The sequence below is a fragment of the Aphidius gifuensis genome, linkage group LG2 (assembly GCF_014905175.1).
Source record: "Aphidius gifuensis isolate YNYX2018 linkage group LG2, ASM1490517v1, whole genome shotgun sequence".
NCBI classification, from domain to species: domain Eukaryota; kingdom Metazoa; phylum Arthropoda; class Insecta; order Hymenoptera; family Braconidae; genus Aphidius; species Aphidius gifuensis.
In genome coordinates, this window is record NC_057789.1 from 5,651,451 (window position 1) to 5,669,937 (window position 18,487).

Genomic DNA, 18,487 nt, shown 5'->3' on the forward strand with positions numbered 1-18,487 from the left:
ATTAATTTTATTATATGTATTTGAAAATGTCAACAATAATTATTGCGTTCATATTGTGTAAACAATTTTTACACAACCCTCTTGAGATCATAAAATGGATTAAAATAATGCAAAAAACATTACATTTTTTATTCAACACAATGATGACAATGATAATAGAAAGTGTCATCTTTTTTTTTTATTATTTTTGTTTTGATAAAATTCAGTTTATTCATTGATTTCATACGAACAACTTGAGTTAAATAAAATTCTATAAAAATATAATCTTAAAAAACAAATAATTTTTGTATTTTTCCATTATTTTTATTATTATTTTGTCAATCGATTGAGTATAGATGTCTTGGGATGCTAGAATGCCTAGACCAAGTGAGTGGATCATTAAAAATAATAAAAATAAATATGTCAATTGAAAGGACACTTGTGATGACAATGAAAAAAATATTGCAGGATTCTCAGTCAGTGGAAAAAATCGTGGCAATAAGACACAAGTAACCATGACGAAGCCAATAACATCAGATATTTATCAAGGATTATTTCCAATTTATCATTTGAGCAAAGGTCTAGGACTTTTACCAGTCAGATTTTTATCACAAGCATTTGGAAAATACATTGGTCGTATTTATACAATTGACATTATTTACGGGTGAGACCAAAAACTAATTTAATAAAAAAAAAAATAATTAATTATTTTGTTTTATCTTTTTTTTGATAGTGTTTGTCTGTTATTATTATTTATTGGAGCTGAGATATATGGTCTTCACAGAGACCTGAGAGATGGTTGGGTCAACAGTACAAGATTAAAACATCAAACTGCATTAAATGTTACAATTGGTGATGTTTTTGCTGTTGCATTATTGGCAGCTGTTGGTGTACTTGGTGCACCATTTAGATGGAAATATATACAAGAAATTATGACACGTCTTAGTGAAGTGAGTATCATAATATTCTCTTTGAATAAATAACAAATGAAAAATTTAAAAATACAAAATTTTAGGCTGATGAAAAATTAAGTTATATAACACCAAGAAAAACAAAAAAATTTGCAATAATATTAACAGCTTGTGCTTTATCATATTTAATATTTATATCATGTCTTGATGTATATTCTTGGAATCGACAAGCAAAATTAAAAAGAAAAATGCCTGATAAAGGACCAATTAATTATTCACCAATATATTTTTTATATATTCAAGCGATGATGATTGAAATACAATATACAGTTGCAACTTATAATTTAAATGAACGTTTTTTAAGGCTTAATAAAAATTTAGAGAGTCTACTGAAATACAGTAAAAAAATGATGAAAACAAATTTTCATTTAATAAGAGAAACAAGAGAACAAAGTAAATTAGCTGGATACTTGAGATCAGATAATGAAACAAGAAATGTTGGAAGAGCTATTAGAACAACAAAAATGTCTGACTGGATAACTAGTGATGGAGATGGTAATTATATTTTTAATTTTAATAATAAATTATTAATAAAAATAATATTATTTTTGTTTTGTATAAATAGAAACTCGTGATATGGTTGAATCAATATCACAATTAATAACAGTTCATTCATCATTGTGTGACACGAATATATTGATAAATAAAGCATTTGGTTTACCAATTCTTGTTGTTGCAATAACTTGTCTCCTTCATTTGATAATAACACCATATTTTTTGATGATGGAAGCAAATTCAGATCGTGAAATGCTTTTTATAAGTGTACAATTACTTTGGTGTGCTCTTCATGTATTTAGAATGTTAATGGTTGTTCAACCATGCTATGCAACAACAACAACAAATAAAAAAAACAGTAATTCTTGTTAGCCAATTATTAAGTACAACATGGTATTCAGAAATTTGTAAACAACTTGAATATTTTTCACTTCAATTAATACACAGACCATTAGATTTTACAGCTTGTGGATTATTTTCATTGGATCGTGGATTAGTTACATCTGTAAGTTTATTTAAAATGAAAAAACAATTTAAAAAATTTATCAAATAATTTATTTGAAATAAATAATAATTTTTAGATGGCTGGTGCTGTTACGACGTATCTTGTTATTTTAATCCAATTTCAAAAAGCTGATGATACCAAAGACACAAGTAATATGCTAAAAAATGCAACTTTATTATTGAGAAATGTCTCGTCACTTCACAATTCAACTGCACTGAGAACTTTTTAATGCTAAAAGAAAAAATATATATATATATATTTATGTACATGTTTGTATTTTTAAGGATAATATTTTGTTTTTTTTTATTAAAATAAAAGGAATAAATTATGAGATAATAATTAAAATAAATAATCAACACATTGACAATATAATAACGTATTTGATTTTTATTTTATTCCAGCTGGGTATACGTTTTTGCTTGACTTATTTTTTTAAATTAGTTTATTTTTTATATTCAAAATCGGAATGAAACATTATTTTGTCTGGTTTTTTTTTTTTATTTTTTGTAAAATATGTTTTGTTTTTCCCAGAAATAAATGGCTTGGTTTTTCGAAAGGATATTTAAAAAAGGCAAATATTTAAATAAAGCGGATAATTGGGGGGCGAAATATTTACACCGAGATTAGTATTTATTATAACGATACGAACAAAAAAAAAATTAATAAATAAATTTACCCTACCATCATTTAATTAATTAATTATTAATTAATGTATAAAATCAACTCAAATCAACTTTTGTAAATAGAGATTCAAATATTCATTTGCATAAAATAACAATAATATTTACAGAGTTACTTTTAAACGCACCCCTAATCATCCAGTTGCAACGGTGCGGGTGCTGGTTTCACTCTCTACATATGTACTTTATGTATTTCATTCAATTTCATTTGATTTCATTCTGCTGACTACTGCTGACCACTGCTGACTGCTGTTATTCTGATTGATAACTCTGACCAACTCTGACTGTTATACTTATAACAATTGACAAACTTATAACAAATCTAAGTACAACTCTGACTGATAACGAAGATGGATCCTGGTGTCCGAAATTTGTGGAAGATCTTTTTCATCGCCGTTGGGACAATGGGGGGGTGCAGTGTAGTAAACTGGTACTTTGATCGCATAGAAAAGAAGTAATTATATTGATTTTTTTTTTTTTTAAATAAGAAATGTGAAAAAAAAAAAGAAATTACGTATTAATTGTTTTGTTTTATTTTGTCTGTTACAGGGAAGAAGCTAAAATGAACGAGTAATTATTAAATTTTCTTTTAAATAAAATGTAAGAAAAAAAAAAAAAGAATTCTGTATTAATTTTTTTGTTTGGTTTTGTCTGTTACAGAGAGTACAGAATGGCATTTGAAAAAAAAAAGTAATTATTATATTGAAAAAAAAATTACCTTATCATTAAAAAATTATGTAATTTAATTTAATAAAAAAAAAAAATTTTATTCATTGGGTTTGCCTTTTTATTAATTTTATTTTATACACGTGGTTATGATGAATTTGATTTTTTAGATTATTATTATTATCTAGATTAATTTTCAACTTGAATATATTTTATTTAATGAAAAACTAATTCACTAAAGTTGGATTAATTTATTTGACCAACTTAATTGATTAATAAATTTTGCAAAGAAACCACAATGCACTTCTAGAAATGTCTCGAATTTAACAAACAAAAGATTGAGGTTAGGTTTATTAATTATTTAACTTTTTTTTTTTTTTGTCTCATTATAAAAAAACGTATATAAAATCAACAATAACAGGTATTGATTATTATTTGTTGTTGTACTTGTGTTCAATGACACTTGGTAAATTAACATTATAAAAACTGATAAAAACTAGATAGCTGTGGTAAAACGTAAGTTGAATTTAGCAAAGCTACGTAAATCACAGTAAATCAGTTAGTTATTTCTATCTCTAATAAAATGTTTATGACATATAAAAAAAATTTAACAAGTGCCATCAATGGTAAAAAGAAGCCCTAAATTGTATAAAATTTGCCCTGTGAATACGGGTGCGGGTGCTGGTTTCACTCTCTATTTTGCTCTATTTCAGGATTTCAGCTATTTCATTTGATTTCATTCTGCTGACCACTGCTGACTGCTGTCATTCTGATTGATAACTCTGACCAACTCTAACTGTTATACTTATAACAATTGACAAACTTATAACAAATCTAAGTACAACTCTGACTGATAATGAAGACGGATCCTGTTCTCCTAGAATTGTATAGGATGTCTATCTTCGTCGTTGGGTCAACTGGGGGGTGCAGTCTAGTAAACTGGTACCTGGATAAGGTGATGAAGAGGTAATTATTGATTTTTTTTTTTTTAAATAAAAAATGTAAAAAAAACGAAATTACGTATTAATTTTTTTTGTTTTGTTTTGTGTGTTACAGAGGACAAGCCAGATTGGAAGAGTAATTATTGAATTTTCTTTTAAATAAAATGTAAGAAAAAAAAAAAAAAGAATTCTGTATTAATTTTTTTGTTTGGTTTTGTCTGTTACAGAAGGTACAGAATGGAACGTGAAGAAGGAAACAAGTATTATCTTGGAAAAAAAGATACCTGATCATTAATAAGTTATGTAATTTAATTCAATAAAAATATGAAAACATTTGACTAATTAAAAATGAAAAAAAAAAAAAATTTTATTCATTGGATTTGCCTTTTTATTAATTTCATTTTATACACGTGGTTATGATGAATTGATTTTTTAGATTATTATTATTATCTAGATAAATTTTCAACTTGAATATATTTTATTTAATGAAAAACTAACTGACTGAAGTTAAATTAATTTATTTGACACCAACTTGATTGTTTAATCAATTTTGCAAAGGAACCACAATGCACTGCTAGAAATGTCTTGAATTTAACAAACAAAAGATTGAGGTTAGGTTTATTAATTATTTAACTTTTTTTGTCTCAATATAAAAAAACGTATATAAAATCAACAATAACAGGCATTGATTATTATTTGTTGTTGTACTTGTGTCCAATAAACTTCAGAATCAATGACACTTGGTAAATTAACATTATAAAAACTGATAAAAACTAGATAGCTGTGGTAAAACGTAAGTTGAATTTAGCAAAGCTACGTAAATCAGTTAAGTAGTTATTTCTATCTCTAATAAAATGTTTATGACATAAAAAAAATTTAACAAGCGCCATCAATGACAAAAAGAAGCCCTAAATTGTATAAAATTTGCCCTGTGAATACGGGTGCGGGTGCTGGTTTCACTCTCTATTTTGCTCTATTTCATATTTTCATTTGCTTTCATTCTGCTGACCACTGCTGACTGCTGTCATTCTGATTGATAACTCTGACCAACTCTGACTGTTATACTTATAACAATTGACAAACTTATAACAAATCTAAGTACAACTCTGACTGATAATGAAGATGGATCCTGGTCTCCTAGATTTGTATAAGACCTCTTTCATCATCGTTGGGTCAATTGGGGGGTGCAGTCTAGTAAACTGGTACCTGGATAAGGTGATGAAGAGGTATTATTGATTTTTTTTTAGATAAGAAATGTGAAAAAAAAAAGAAATTACGTATTATATTTTTTGTTTTGTTTTGTCTGTTACAGGGTAGAAGCTAAAAGGCACGAGTAATTATTAAATTTTCTTTTAAATAAAATGTAAGAAAAAAAAAAAAAAGAATTCTGTATTAATTTTTTTGTTTGGTTTTGTCTGTTACAGAGAGTACAGAATGCAATCTGAAAAAAAAAAGTAATTTAAAATTTAATTTAATAAAAAAAAAAAATTTTATTCATTGGATTTGCCTTTTTATTAATTTTATTTTATAGGTACACGTGGTTATGATGAATTTTATTTTTTTGATTATTATTATTATCTAGATCGATATTCAACTTGAATATATTTTATTTAATGAAAAACTAATTGACTAAAGTTGGATTAATTTATTTGACCAACTTAATTGATTAATAAATTTTGCAAAGAAACCACAATGCACTTCTAGAAAGGTCTTGAATTAACGAACAAAAGATTGAGGTTAAGTTTATCAATTATTTACTTTTTTTTTTTTTTTTGTATCAATAGACAAAAACGTATATAAAATGTATTTATCAACAATAACAAGCATTGATTATTATTTGTTGTTGTACTTGTGTCCAATAAACTTCAGAATCAATGACACTTGGTAAATTAACATTATAAAAACTAGATAGCTGTGGTAAAACGAATTTAGCAAAGCTACGTAAATCAGTTAGTTATTTCTATCTCAATAAAAATGTTTATGACATATAAAAAAATTTTACAAGCGCTATCAATGGCAAAAAAAAGCCCTAAATTGTATAAAATTTGCACTGTGAATGCAGGTGCTCCATGCTGGTTTGAGGTTTCACTCTCTCTAAATTTCTTATTTCATTTGTGTCTTGTAACTTGATTTCATTCTGCTGACTGCTTGTGACTGCTGCTGACCACTGCTGACTGTTGTCATTCTGATTGATAACTCTGACCAACTCTGACTGTTATACTTATCTATAACAATTAACAAACTTATAACAAATCTAAGTACAACTCTGACTGACAATGAACAGAAATTCTCTTCCACGAAAATCTTATTTACCTCATGTCGTCATCATCGGGATAATTGGGGGGTGCTCTCTAGTAAGCTGGTACTTGGATCATGTAGAAAAGAGGTAATTATATTGATTTTTTTTTTTTTAAATAAAAAGTGTGAAAAAAAAAAAAATTACATATTAATTTTTTTTTGTTTTGTTTTGTCTGTTACAGAGGACAAGCCAGATTGGAAGAGTAATTATTGAATTTTCTTTTAAATAAAATGTAAGAAAAAAAAAAAAAAGAATTCTGTATTAATTTTTTTGTTTGGTTTTGTCTGTTACAGAAGGTACAGAATGGAACGTGAAAAAGAAAACAAGTAATTATCTTGGAAAAAAAGATACCTGATCATTAATAAGTTATGTAATTTCCTAATTCAATAAAAATATGAAAACAATTGACTAATTAAAAATGAAAAAAAAATAAAGTTTTATTCATTGAATTTACCTTTTTATTAATTTTATTTTATACACGTGGTCATGGTGAATTTTATTTTTTAAATTATTATTATTATCTAGATTAATTTTCAACTTGAATATATTTTATTCAATGAAAAACTAATTGACTAAAGTTGGATTAATTTATTTGACAAACTTAATTGATTAATAAATTTTGCAATGAAACCACAATGCACTTCTAGAAATGTCTCGAATTTAACAAACAAAAGATTGAGGTTAGGTTTATTAATTATTTAACTTTTTTTTTTTTTTTTTTGTCTCAATATGCAAAGACGTATAAAATGTATTTGTCAACAATAACAGGCATTGATTATTATTTGTTGTTGTACTTGTGTTCAATGAATTATAACTTTAGAATCAATGACACTTGGTAAATTAACATTACAAGAACTAGATAGTTGTGAAACGTAAGTTGAATTTAGCAAAGCTACGTAAATCAGCTAGTTATTGCTATCTCTAATAAAATGTTTATGACAAATATATATTATTAATTCCAACATAATTTATATTATTATTTCCAACATAAATTCTCAGTACATTCAATTGTAAGTTGTCTCTTCTTCAGCAGCTTTAGTACAACTTTCCTAAGCTGCTTTTTCGAGTATTGGTCCAATTTCGATTAAACACACTTATGCTTCAGAATTTAGAAAAAAAATAATAAATAATAATTTTTAGATGCTTGGTGCTGATACGACGTATCTTGTTATTTTAATCCAATTTCAAAAAGCTGATGATACCAAAGATACAAGTAATATGCTAAAAAATGCAACTTTGTTATTGAAAAATGTCTCGTCACTTCACAATTCAACTACACTTTTTTTTAATGCTAAAAGAAAAAGAAAAAAAATATATTTATGCACATGTTTGTATTTTTAAGGACAATATTTTGTTTTTTTTTTTATTAAAATAAAAGGAATAAATTATGCGATAATAATATTAAAATAAATAATCAACATATTGACAATATAATAACGTTTGATTTTTATTTCATTCCAGCTGGGTATAAGTTTTTGCTTGACTTTTTTTTTAAATTAGTTTATTTTTTATATTCAAAATCGGAATGAAACTTTATTTTGTCGGGTTTTTTTTATTTTTTGTAAAATATGTTTTGCTTTTCCCAGAAATAAATGGGTTAGTTGTTCGCAAGGATATTTAAACTGAATTAATACATTATATACATGTCTCGCGACAGGCTCGATGATGCCGGGCCAATTTGATTCATTAAAAAAAATGTTTTTTTTTTTTTTTTTTTAAATTACAATTATAAATATAATATAATAATAATTATAATAACAACAACACCGTTGACTCAAAGTCGAGAATCACAATAACTATAAATGTTGGATATTTTTTTTTTTTATTATTTTTTCTTCATTTTATGTGAATATAATATTTTGGTATTTTTCATAATTTTTTTTTTTCTTTTTTTAAAAATATCACTAAAATAAAATTTATCAAACAATACTTTATTTAGTTTTTTTTTTTGTTTATAATTAAAGATTTTTTTCTTAATAATTAAGAAGAAAAGTACGATTTCGTTTTGTTTTTTAAATTTTTAAAATGACTACCAAATATTGATATTTCTGATTTGTTTATGTTTATTGAACATAAAATAATACCAATACTTTTCTTTTTTATACTGTGACAATATATAAATACAATAAAATATTTTTACGTAAACATAAACCGGGCAGCCAATTAATTATAATTTTTTAAAAACCATTGCATCAGTCCAATCATAAACGTGCCCGGTAACGAGACGTCTGTCACAGCCTAACAAATAAATCGCATTTATTTCTTGAGTCACGTGCGTAAGGCATAATTTTATTAATAATTGTTTTATTTATTTTTTTTTTTTTTTGTATTATTATCATAATAGTCTTCGCACGTTAATCAAGATATTTACAATCTCGTATACTGATATACCAAACACAATAAAATTCTTTCATTGACCTCTCATTAATTAATCTCAACGACATTACAATTTTATCTCGCACCGACAATAATTTTCGTAGAAATATTATCAATAACTTTTTTTAAATAAATATTAAATTACTCTGCGTCAGCCTACTCGTTTAATTTTTCTTCATCTTTCAGTGCGCGTTCTCATAAATATATATATAATATAGCTATATTTTTTTGTTTACAAATTTGTTGTATAAATTCGAGGATCGTGGAACAACACCGAGGGGAGCTGGGATTCGTTTCGTTAATTTTTTTTAGCTTTTAAAATTATCATGTCAACGTCCATTAAATTGCCAAGTCCATTATTTAATATATATATTTTTTTTATTATAAATAAGTAAAATTATTAATTTTTTTTTTAATTGACTGCCTGGCTCGTCACCGTGGACGGTTGTGATTTTTGCTGATTTGCTTGTAATGAAGCCTCAGCGCAGCCTTCTTTTGATACTGAAATAATTTTTAATCTTGGACATAGTAGTGATGTTAAATCTGTATTATTATTTGTTGTTGTAGTTGTTGTTGTTGTTATTGTTGTTGTTAATGTTGTTGGAGTAGTTGGTGTTACGGTTGTTGATGCTATTGTTATTGTTGTTTTTTCTGTTATATCATTATCTTGATTTTTAATTATATTTCGTGCACATTGACATGGACTTGTATGATGATGCAATCGAGAAAAACATTCACTACAAACCCTAATTGGATTATTAAGTTGTTCACTTGGTAAAAGCGTTGAATTTTCAGAACAATCAGCACAAAATATTCTACCACAGCATCTGTAATTATTTTTAAATAAAAAAACATTTGTTAAACTGTTTAATTTTAATTTTTTTTAAATACTTGATAAATATTATTATACCTGCAATGATGTTTGCGTCGACCAAGCCAAAATTCTGTATCACAACCCATACAACGATTAACAGCATGATCTGGTACCCAGAGTGTTGGTGCTGGACCAAGCTCCTCAACAGCTTCCCATGACATTTCAGATGGTAAAGATTCTCCATGATCACCAACACTACCCACTGAATCAGGCAATGATCCCTGTTAAATTAAATCAACATTACCAAATTAGAATTTATACCATATAAAGGAAAAAAAAAAAAAAACACTTGTTAAAACAATGAAATATTAAAACAAAAAACAAATTAAGCATTAAAAAAATAAAACTCACAATATCATCAATACGATCAGTATCTGCACTGTGAATGTTGCATACTTGTTTAATCAAAGCCAGCCGTGTTGTGTGCAGCTCTTTCCTCAATGCCTCCTCTTTGACCTGTTAATCACACAAAAAAATCCAAAAAAACACGAATAAGGTTAATTTTTTCAAAATAAAATTAAAAAAAAAAAGGGAAAAGAAAAAAAAAACACCATCAATCAAGATTAAATAGATAAATATTGTTGATTTTTTTTTTTTTTTAATCTTTGGATCAGGTCACACCTTTCTAACCTTATGCTCAACGATGATTTGTTGAACACGTAACTGTACATCACAATGAATAACTGGCAGTCCATCAACATCATCAATACTGTCAGATGGATTATCAATAATAATATCTTGATGTGTTGGTGATGCTGGACAAATACTACTTGGTGTTCTTGATACAATTGGTATACTTGTTTCACTAACATCACTTTCTTCATGTTGAAAACGATTACAAATACATGTACCACCACGATTAACAATACCATTATTATCTAGACAAGAATTTGTATTGTCAGCTGGTTCATTTGGTTTTTGTATTGTGTCAACTTCATCTTTTGTTATTGATGCTGGTTCACTATTAGGTATCAATGTATCTGTTGAACTATCAACTGATGGATTTGCTGATATATCATTAATTTTTTGATTAATATTATATGAATTTTTTCTTGAATCAATATCAGTACATGATTCTTCAATTGCATTAATTTTTTCATCTGTATTATCATCATCATCATCATCTTCAGTCTTATCTGATTCGTTATCGATATTTGTCGAGTCGAATTTTCTGTTGAAATAAATTATATTATTAATTATTATTATTATTATATTATTATTATGTTGATAAATTATATTACTTTTCAATTGAAATACTGGGATCACTTAGTCTGCGATGAAGATAAACTAGATGATCTGGTGCATGTATTAAATCACCATATGAACGTGTTTTAGTCATTTGTCCTTGTGGCTCTTCATTTTCACTTGTTTCAATGTCAATAAGTGATGAAACACGTTGTTTATCTGGTTTTGGTGAAATGTCCATTGAACCAAGATAAACTTCAGACCACAAAACAAGATCACGTACATTACAACTTGGCCATAATATCTATTGACACAAAAAAAAAAAAGATAAATATTAATTGAGCATATATATTTTTTTTAAATAAAATAAAATAAATAAGAAATTACCTGATTTTTAGTTGGTGAATATAAATGATTTAAAAATGATGATGAATTTAAAAATTTCCATACTGAAAATGTACGTTCTCTAATTGATAAATGTAATCTTTCTTGTCTTGTATTACACAAAAATGTACCAAATAATTGTGAATATGTATGTTGTGCAAGTTTAACAATATATGCTGATGACATTTGAAAACTGCATTGAAATTGACGTATTAATTGATGTACACAATCAAGCCATTGTAAAAATACTGGACATCTTTCATTTGGATCTTCACATCCAACAGTTTGTCCACAACGATCAGCAAATTTATGTCCAAAATCAAGCCATTCACGTTCACATAATATTTGAAAACCTTCCATTGTACGATAATATGGATCCAATAATATTTGTGCTAATGCAACAATTTGTGGTGTTCTATCCCATCCATCACTACAATGTACAAGTACTGGTCTACCATCACGTTCAATTGCCGATGCAACAGTTACAGCAGCACGTAATAAACCTGACATATGTTGTAGCCATCTTGTACCTTCTAATAAACTTAGCCAATTTGGTTGATCAGCATCAGATGCACATAGCTGTCTTACTGAATGAAAACTTTTTCTAATTGAATGTATATTTGGAAGATTCATAAATTGTATATCACATGTTGGATAATAATCTGGACATTCACAACCACCACCACGTGCTCTATTTGCAACAGCTGTTGTATATGAACGTGCATCAACAATTAATACTTTTTTTTTATTATTTGTTGTTATAATTGTTTCATCAATTTGTTGTACATCATTTGTTGTAATATGTGTATCAATCATTGTTGATTCACCACGATCATATGAACATGCTGCTGATAATGCTTTTAATAATTCTTCATCTTCATCACTACGCCAACCAAGCCAACCAACTTCTGGTTGACTACTACGTGCAATAACAGCACCATTACCAGTATGTCGCCATACTATTGCTGGTATTCTACGTGAACTACGAAATTTAGCAACAGCCTCAAGTGTTTCATCATTAATACATGCTGGTACTAATAATTGTGGTGGATATGATGGACAAATACGATAATCTTTATTCATTTGACTAATACGCCATGAACCATGTAAATTAAATTTCATACGTTCAACTTCTGAATTAAATGTTGTTGAATAAGTTGTATTTAATTTACCAAGACGTGGATATGTTGATTTACCCTCTTCAATTGACCATGCATAATAACCAAATGCAAATATATCTTCAATACTTTTACGTGGATATGTTACTTTGTGAAGACGTTTAAACCATTCTAAGCAATGTTCATTTGTTGTAAATGCACAGCTATTTTTATTTTTTAAAAACAAAATTATTTAACATTAATTATTTAAATTACATGTACATATATATATTTATATTTAATTGTTATTAAAATTGGTACCAATGTTTAATATTTAAACCAATTTTTCATTATATTTTTTAAATAAATTTAACAATTACCTTACTGAACGTGCATCTTTACAGCCAATATGTAAGTAAAAAATTTCCTTAACTTCAAGTTGTTCAATAAGACCAAGTGGTATATTATAACATGCCTGGCTCAATTGTAAATAAAGACGATAATTTGATAATGCTAATATACCATCAGATGTACGTCCAAGTGCAACAACAAATTCACCACTTAATGGTGTAAATGGCACTGTTAATGATGGATCCTCATTTTCAAATTGAGCATGCTTTGGAAATAACTCAGATGCACGAAGATGACATATTGACTGGAGGCTAGTTGTTTCCTCGGAACTCTCCATCACGATCTCAACTAAAATAAAAAAAAAACACACATTTGAAATGATTATTGTTTTTTTAACTCACACACTGACCTTGACATAGATATTTTTTTGCTTTTATCTAGCTAAAGGAGGCTGTGAGGGGTGTGCTAAATTCTTCCATAGACATTAAATATGGTGTCAAATAATAATAATGACAATAACAATGAATAAATTAAGTGTCAATAGTTATTACAGTTGGGTAGTCAAAGGTCGTATTATCTTAATCACTCACCGGCTTGTATAAATATCTGTCAAACGTGACAATCACTCAGGGTCATAAATTATCCAAAATAATATTTATTCTATTTTCTTTTTTTTTTTGTTTATATTTTTCTTTCTTTCTCACTCTTTTTTTAGTAGAGTTTTTTTTTATATACACTCTAAATTGCTATTGAAAAAAAAAAGAAAAGAAAAGAAAAAAAAGAATTATTTTTAGTCCCCATTAATAAACAAAAATAAATAAATGAATTAATTTTATGTGCAATTTGTCAACATGTCTCTAATTATATATTTCACAAGGACACATCTGTATTTTATCAAACCATCATGTTTAATATTAAAAAAATAATAACAACATTTATAATAATGAAAAAAAAAAAAAAAATATTTTTCAAAAGAATAATAATAAAATATCAGCTACAATGGTATAATTATTTTTAATAACAAAAATATATGAGGAAGAGAATGAAAAAAAAAATTGCATTTCAGAGTCCAAAAGTCACTGTCAAGTATATTATTGCTAAGAAAAATATAATAATGAAAAAAATACCTAATGACATATAAATTTTGATAAGTGTCAATACAACGTGATATCAAATGAAAAAAAAAAAAAAAGAAAAAAAAACAAAATGACAATTGGATTAATGTAATTGAAAATAAATCAATAAAAATAAATTGAATATAAAATATATAAAAAATAGAGACTAGAGAATAGAAAATAATAAAATATTGCTAAGAAAACCGAGAGGTGATTTGTCGAATCGCCATATCGTCCTTCAGCCTCAAGGCAAAAGACGCAATGAGCTCAAAAGAGTTGAATGGTCTCAATTTTCATCATTATAAATATCAAACAAATATAAACATTATTTTCAAAAAATTATCAATACTAAAATCCTCCTAAATTTCAATAAATTATTCAACTTTTATCATATTTTTATATACAAAAATAAACCCCTAACAATATCGACCAGATTTTACTCTTTTTTTTTTCATTAAATTAACTTTAAAACACAATAAATAAATATTACAATAAATAAAATAAAAAAACAAGTCATCAACATACACACTCACACTCTTGTCGTCAAAGTATCAGCTACCAAAACAAAACAAAATAATAAAAAAAAAAAAAAAAAAACCAACAACTAATCTTGTGTTGTTGTTATTTAAATATTTTTTAACAGTAACTTCTTCAGCTGGTGATTAAATATTAAATTGACGTTGTGACACCTCAGGCAATGTCCATGAACACCGTGTTTTCTTCATGAACGTTTAACATTTTATCCACAATTCATTGTTTTTATTATTATTATTGTTATTATTCACTGTTATTCAACAGACAATTTGAATTACGTCGTAAAAAACTAGGGCCAGCCCTTCAACTGTCGTTGTTGTTGTTGTTAATATTTATAAATTGTTTTTTGTTTTTGTTGATATTGTTTTTTTTTGTCAGCTACATTCACGTGAGGCAACAAATATTATTTCTAAAATACAAATGATTAACAATAATCACAATATCAGTGACGAGACCAGTTTTCATCGCGAAATCCACACAGACGCAATTTATTTATTTATTTTTTATTATTATTATTTTTTTTTTTTGCATCATTTTGCAAAAGGCCTAAGTTTTAATTGTTTTATTATATATTTGATTTTATGATTCTTTTAGTCATGATGCGCTAAATTATCTTATGTTAGTCTGTACCACACACACTGGTACATATAGCTGACCACAAAAATAATATATAAAAAAAAAAATATAACGTTTTTCGAAAGGGAAACGAAAAATAAATAATAATAAAAATATAAAGACAGACTAATGAAAATAAAGGTACGAGTGACGAAGAAAAAATATTGAAAAATATATATATACACAACACATACACAACACAAATTTTGTTGAATAAAAAAAAAAAAAAAAAAAAACACAAAATTTACTCGTAAAAATATATCAAGTTTGTTGATATATTTATTTGTAAATTATTGATTAATTTGAAAGCACTGTTTATCGATGACAAATAATTATATTCATTGTGTTTTATTTTTTAAATGTCAATGTAGGCGAAAATTTTTTTAATAAACGACACGATAAAAATATATCGTGAAAGCTGTTACGAAGGAAAATTCACGTATAAAGTTGACATGTAAAGTTGTGGTGGTGAAAATTTAACTGGCCAATCGGTGATCTTTATTTTTCAATATGGCGACTGTATTTAGAAGTTTTTGATTGGTTGTTTTTTTACACATACACATTTATATAATATATTATCGAGGTTCATGAATGTACAAACGACCCTGAATGCCCCTGTTCATATTTGCAAAAAAATTTTTTAGCAAAATGTTAATTATTGAATAGAAAAATAAGAAAATATATAATTAATTAATTAATTAGTATTTAAAAATGGATAAATGTTTTATTTTGTTAAAAGAATATTTAATAATTAATATTGATATATTTAGGTAGGTTTTAATTGTTAATTATTATGTAGTTTTTTTTTAATGAGTTTTTTTTTGTCGGTGGGGCCTTATTGCAGCCGGTGCATGTTATTATTTGACTCCAATAACAAACCCCCTTTGTGGAAATGCATGTTGAGCTAGCGGAAATAGCAGAGGATCATGTGTACATTTATTTATTTATTTATATTTATTATTAATGAAAAAAAAGAAGGAGAAGGAAGCAAGAATGTTTGGGTCATGTGCAAGGGCGCCAGTAGATCTACATATAATTTTTATTTTATTTTTTATACTTGTTAAAGTTGTTATCCTCTCTCTCGTCTTTGACGTAATTCAAATAAATTTTTATCTTGTTGTTGTCGTTGACCGAGCGTCAGTGATAAGAATACTTGCAAATATATTACAGTTAAATATTTAAAGATGTATATTGTTGTAAAACATTTGTTTTTATCATTTGAGTAACTCTTTTTTTTTTTTCATCTTGTTTTATTTATTAAAATTTATATGAGTGATTTAAATTATACCGCTAAAATTGGTAACGCCATTTTAGCCAGCAAAAAACAGCGCGAAATTTTAAAACTATTTTTAATAAACAAATGGTGATTATTTATAAATAAAAAAAAATAAATAGCTAATCAATTGATAATACAATTTTTGTTTTATGTAAAATTATTTTTCATTTTTTTTTTTGTTGACAGTATAATAAATAACAATACACTTGTATTTTATAATAAATGAATTTATTATTTTATTAAACGAAAATTAAATTGATGCAAGTGATTAAAAAAAAAAAAATAATTGGACACAAACTGATGGATAAATAATTGATGGTGATGATGATGATGAATATCACATTCATTCAAATATCACTTGTTTAATTATTCAAGTTTTCACTGACTATTGTTTGTTTTGCAAAATTAATTACATAATAATTACGTACAAATGATAAAAAAAAAAAAAAACAATATTAGAAAAATTATTTTTTCTATGAGTTTTAAATTTATTTTTCCTTAAGGAAAAAATAATAAAATTAAAAGTTTGTTTTAACATAAAAATTAATAAATACTTTGTATTAATTTATCGCCAAAAATTTGGATTTTGTTGTAATCTTCTTTCAAATGTTTCATACCATCCTTGAACAACAGATAATGGTACAAAATTTTCAGTTGGATTAACAACCATTTGTCCTTGTGTTATCGAAAAACTAGATACATAATTTAAAAATGATGTTATCATTTTTTGTGAAAAATCAATAAATGTATTTGATGTTGCTGTTGCAACTGCTGCTGCTTGTGGTTCAATGACACTCAATGGCTCAACAGATATACCAATTTGTGCAACATGAGATATTTTTTCACCAAATATACTCAATTTGCTATTTTCAAATTCATGATTTTTCTTTAAATTTGATATTTTAAATATTGCTGATGGTTTTTGATTTGATATATAACCAAGAAATTGCCAATTTGGTGGTGCATTTGGATCTGGCCAGCTAAAATAAACTAAACAAAAAATATATAAAATTAACATTATACTCTACATTAATATTAATTTTATAATTTATTAATTACCTGCTCCACCCATTCCATCAGCAAATGGTATTGTTCCAGTTAAAAAAACGACAATATGATTTATTGAATCAGCATCAGGAACATTTATTAAAAATTTATTTTCACTAACTTGTACAAAATCAGTTTGTACCTAAAATAAACATACAAAATTTATTAAACAATTACTCCTTAATTTCTTGTCTTTCATAATTTATTATTATAGAAAAAAAAAAATAAATAAAAAACATATGATCCATGTTTCTACCAAAAAATGTCAGTGATAAAAATGACAACTTACCAGACGACCAGTTGCAATAATTCCAAGCATTTTGTTTTTATTTACAACGAAAAAAAAATAAAAAAAAAAAAAAAACTACAAACTCACTGATAAACTAGTATGTCAAATGTAAACAAAATATAAACCACGTGTTCGTAAATAAATTAACAAATAAATAATCGTTAAAAGAAAAAATTTATTTGCTCGACGTGCAATTATTAGAATAGACAATTATAGCATGCAGTAAACTGTCGGCACAACAGCAACCAAACGCTAGTCGAACAATCTGGAATAATCATGAATAATCATAATGATCATGAGGAGGAGGAAGAGGAGGAGCAAGAGGAGGATATATTTTTTTCTCTCTCGCTTGTAAGCTGCTGCCATCATTCGTAGATAAAATAAACTATAAATATAATACCGCGAAAATACAAATTTATTTTTTAACAACTAAAAAATGAAATATAAATATGAAACATTATTAATTAATTATTAAATACACAATTAAGACTCACCAAGATGTTTGAATATTTTTTTTTCAATAATTGAGCATTGTTTTTTTTTTATGAAATATAAATTGATTGTAAAAATTAACTGGATATATTTGGAAAGAGACTTTTGGCTTTTAGAAGTCATTAAATAATTATCAACGCTTTACAAAAAAAATATAATTTTATATGAAATATATTCTTGAAAAATATAAACAAATTATTAATAACTAATTAATGAGTAATTAATAATCAAGGTCAATTACCGAATTTATCACATAAACAAGTCTGGATCCCAACTGACCCTATGACTCGAGTAATTTTATTTTCTTGTTTTTCTT

General features: G+C 26.1%; 2 protein-coding genes, 1 long non-coding RNA gene and 1 pseudogene across 11 annotated transcripts in view; 2 read left to right on the plus strand and 2 right to left on the minus strand.

Moving 5' to 3' along the window:
• The window catches only part of LOC122848633 (myotubularin-related protein 3), a 35,998-nt gene extending 20,487 nt beyond the window's left edge, over positions 1-15,511 (minus strand). The window contains exons 1-9 of one of the 9 annotated variants that reach the window (XM_044146844.1): positions 14,444-14,984; positions 12,833-13,151; positions 11,359-12,676; positions 11,028-11,275; positions 10,408-10,957; positions 10,138-10,242; positions 9,823-10,007; positions 9,495-9,739; positions 8,592-9,040 (exon numbers count right to left, since the gene is read on the minus strand). In XM_044146844.1, coding sequence (XP_044002779.1) covers positions 8,988-9,040; positions 9,495-9,739; positions 9,823-10,007; positions 10,138-10,242; positions 10,408-10,957; positions 11,028-11,275; positions 11,359-12,676; positions 12,833-13,140 — 3,012 coding nt within the window. In that variant the 5' untranslated portion in view covers positions 13,141-13,151; positions 14,444-14,984 and the 3' untranslated portion in view covers positions 8,592-8,987. Of the gene's footprint in view, positions 1-7,964; positions 9,740-9,822; positions 10,008-10,137; positions 10,243-10,407; positions 10,958-11,027; positions 11,276-11,358; positions 12,677-12,832; positions 13,152-13,393; positions 13,521-14,443 lie in introns of those variants that run through there. The other 8 variants (XM_044146839.1, XM_044146843.1, XM_044146842.1 and 5 more) reach the window with 8 other exon arrangements.
• Positions 281-2,193, plus strand: LOC122848635 (annotated as a pseudogene).
• Positions 6,290-6,985, plus strand: LOC122848638. Its single transcript, XR_006373471.1, has 3 exons — positions 6,290-6,623; positions 6,718-6,738; positions 6,830-6,985. It is a non-coding gene; the product is annotated as an uncharacterized LOC122848638 (long non-coding RNA).
• Positions 15,512-16,549: 1,038 nt separating the features above from the next.
• Positions 16,550-17,942, minus strand: LOC122848637 (protein OPI10 homolog). The gene is made up of 3 exons (XM_044146854.1): positions 17,680-17,942; positions 17,403-17,532; positions 16,550-17,333 (listed from the first exon to the last, which is right to left on the minus strand). Exons 1-3 carry the CDS (start codon positions 17,707-17,709, stop codon positions 16,909-16,911), a joined length of 585 nt encoding a protein of 194 aa, XP_044002789.1. The 5' UTR covers positions 17,710-17,942; the 3' UTR covers positions 16,550-16,908.
• Between the last annotated feature and the right edge of the window lie 545 nt (positions 17,943-18,487).

Coding starts and splice junctions, on each gene's coding strand:
- LOC122848637 (XM_044146854.1), bottom strand. CDS start 17,709: ATGCTTGGAATTATTGCAACTGGTCGTCTG. Junction 17,533..17,679: donor TTATTGCAACTGGTCGTCTG/GTAAGTTGTCAT, acceptor TGTTTATTTTAG/GTACAAACTGATTTTGTACA. Junction 17,334..17,402: donor TGATGGAATGGGTGGAGCAG/GTAATTAATAAA, acceptor TTTTTTGTTTAG/TTTATTTTAGCTGGCCAGAT.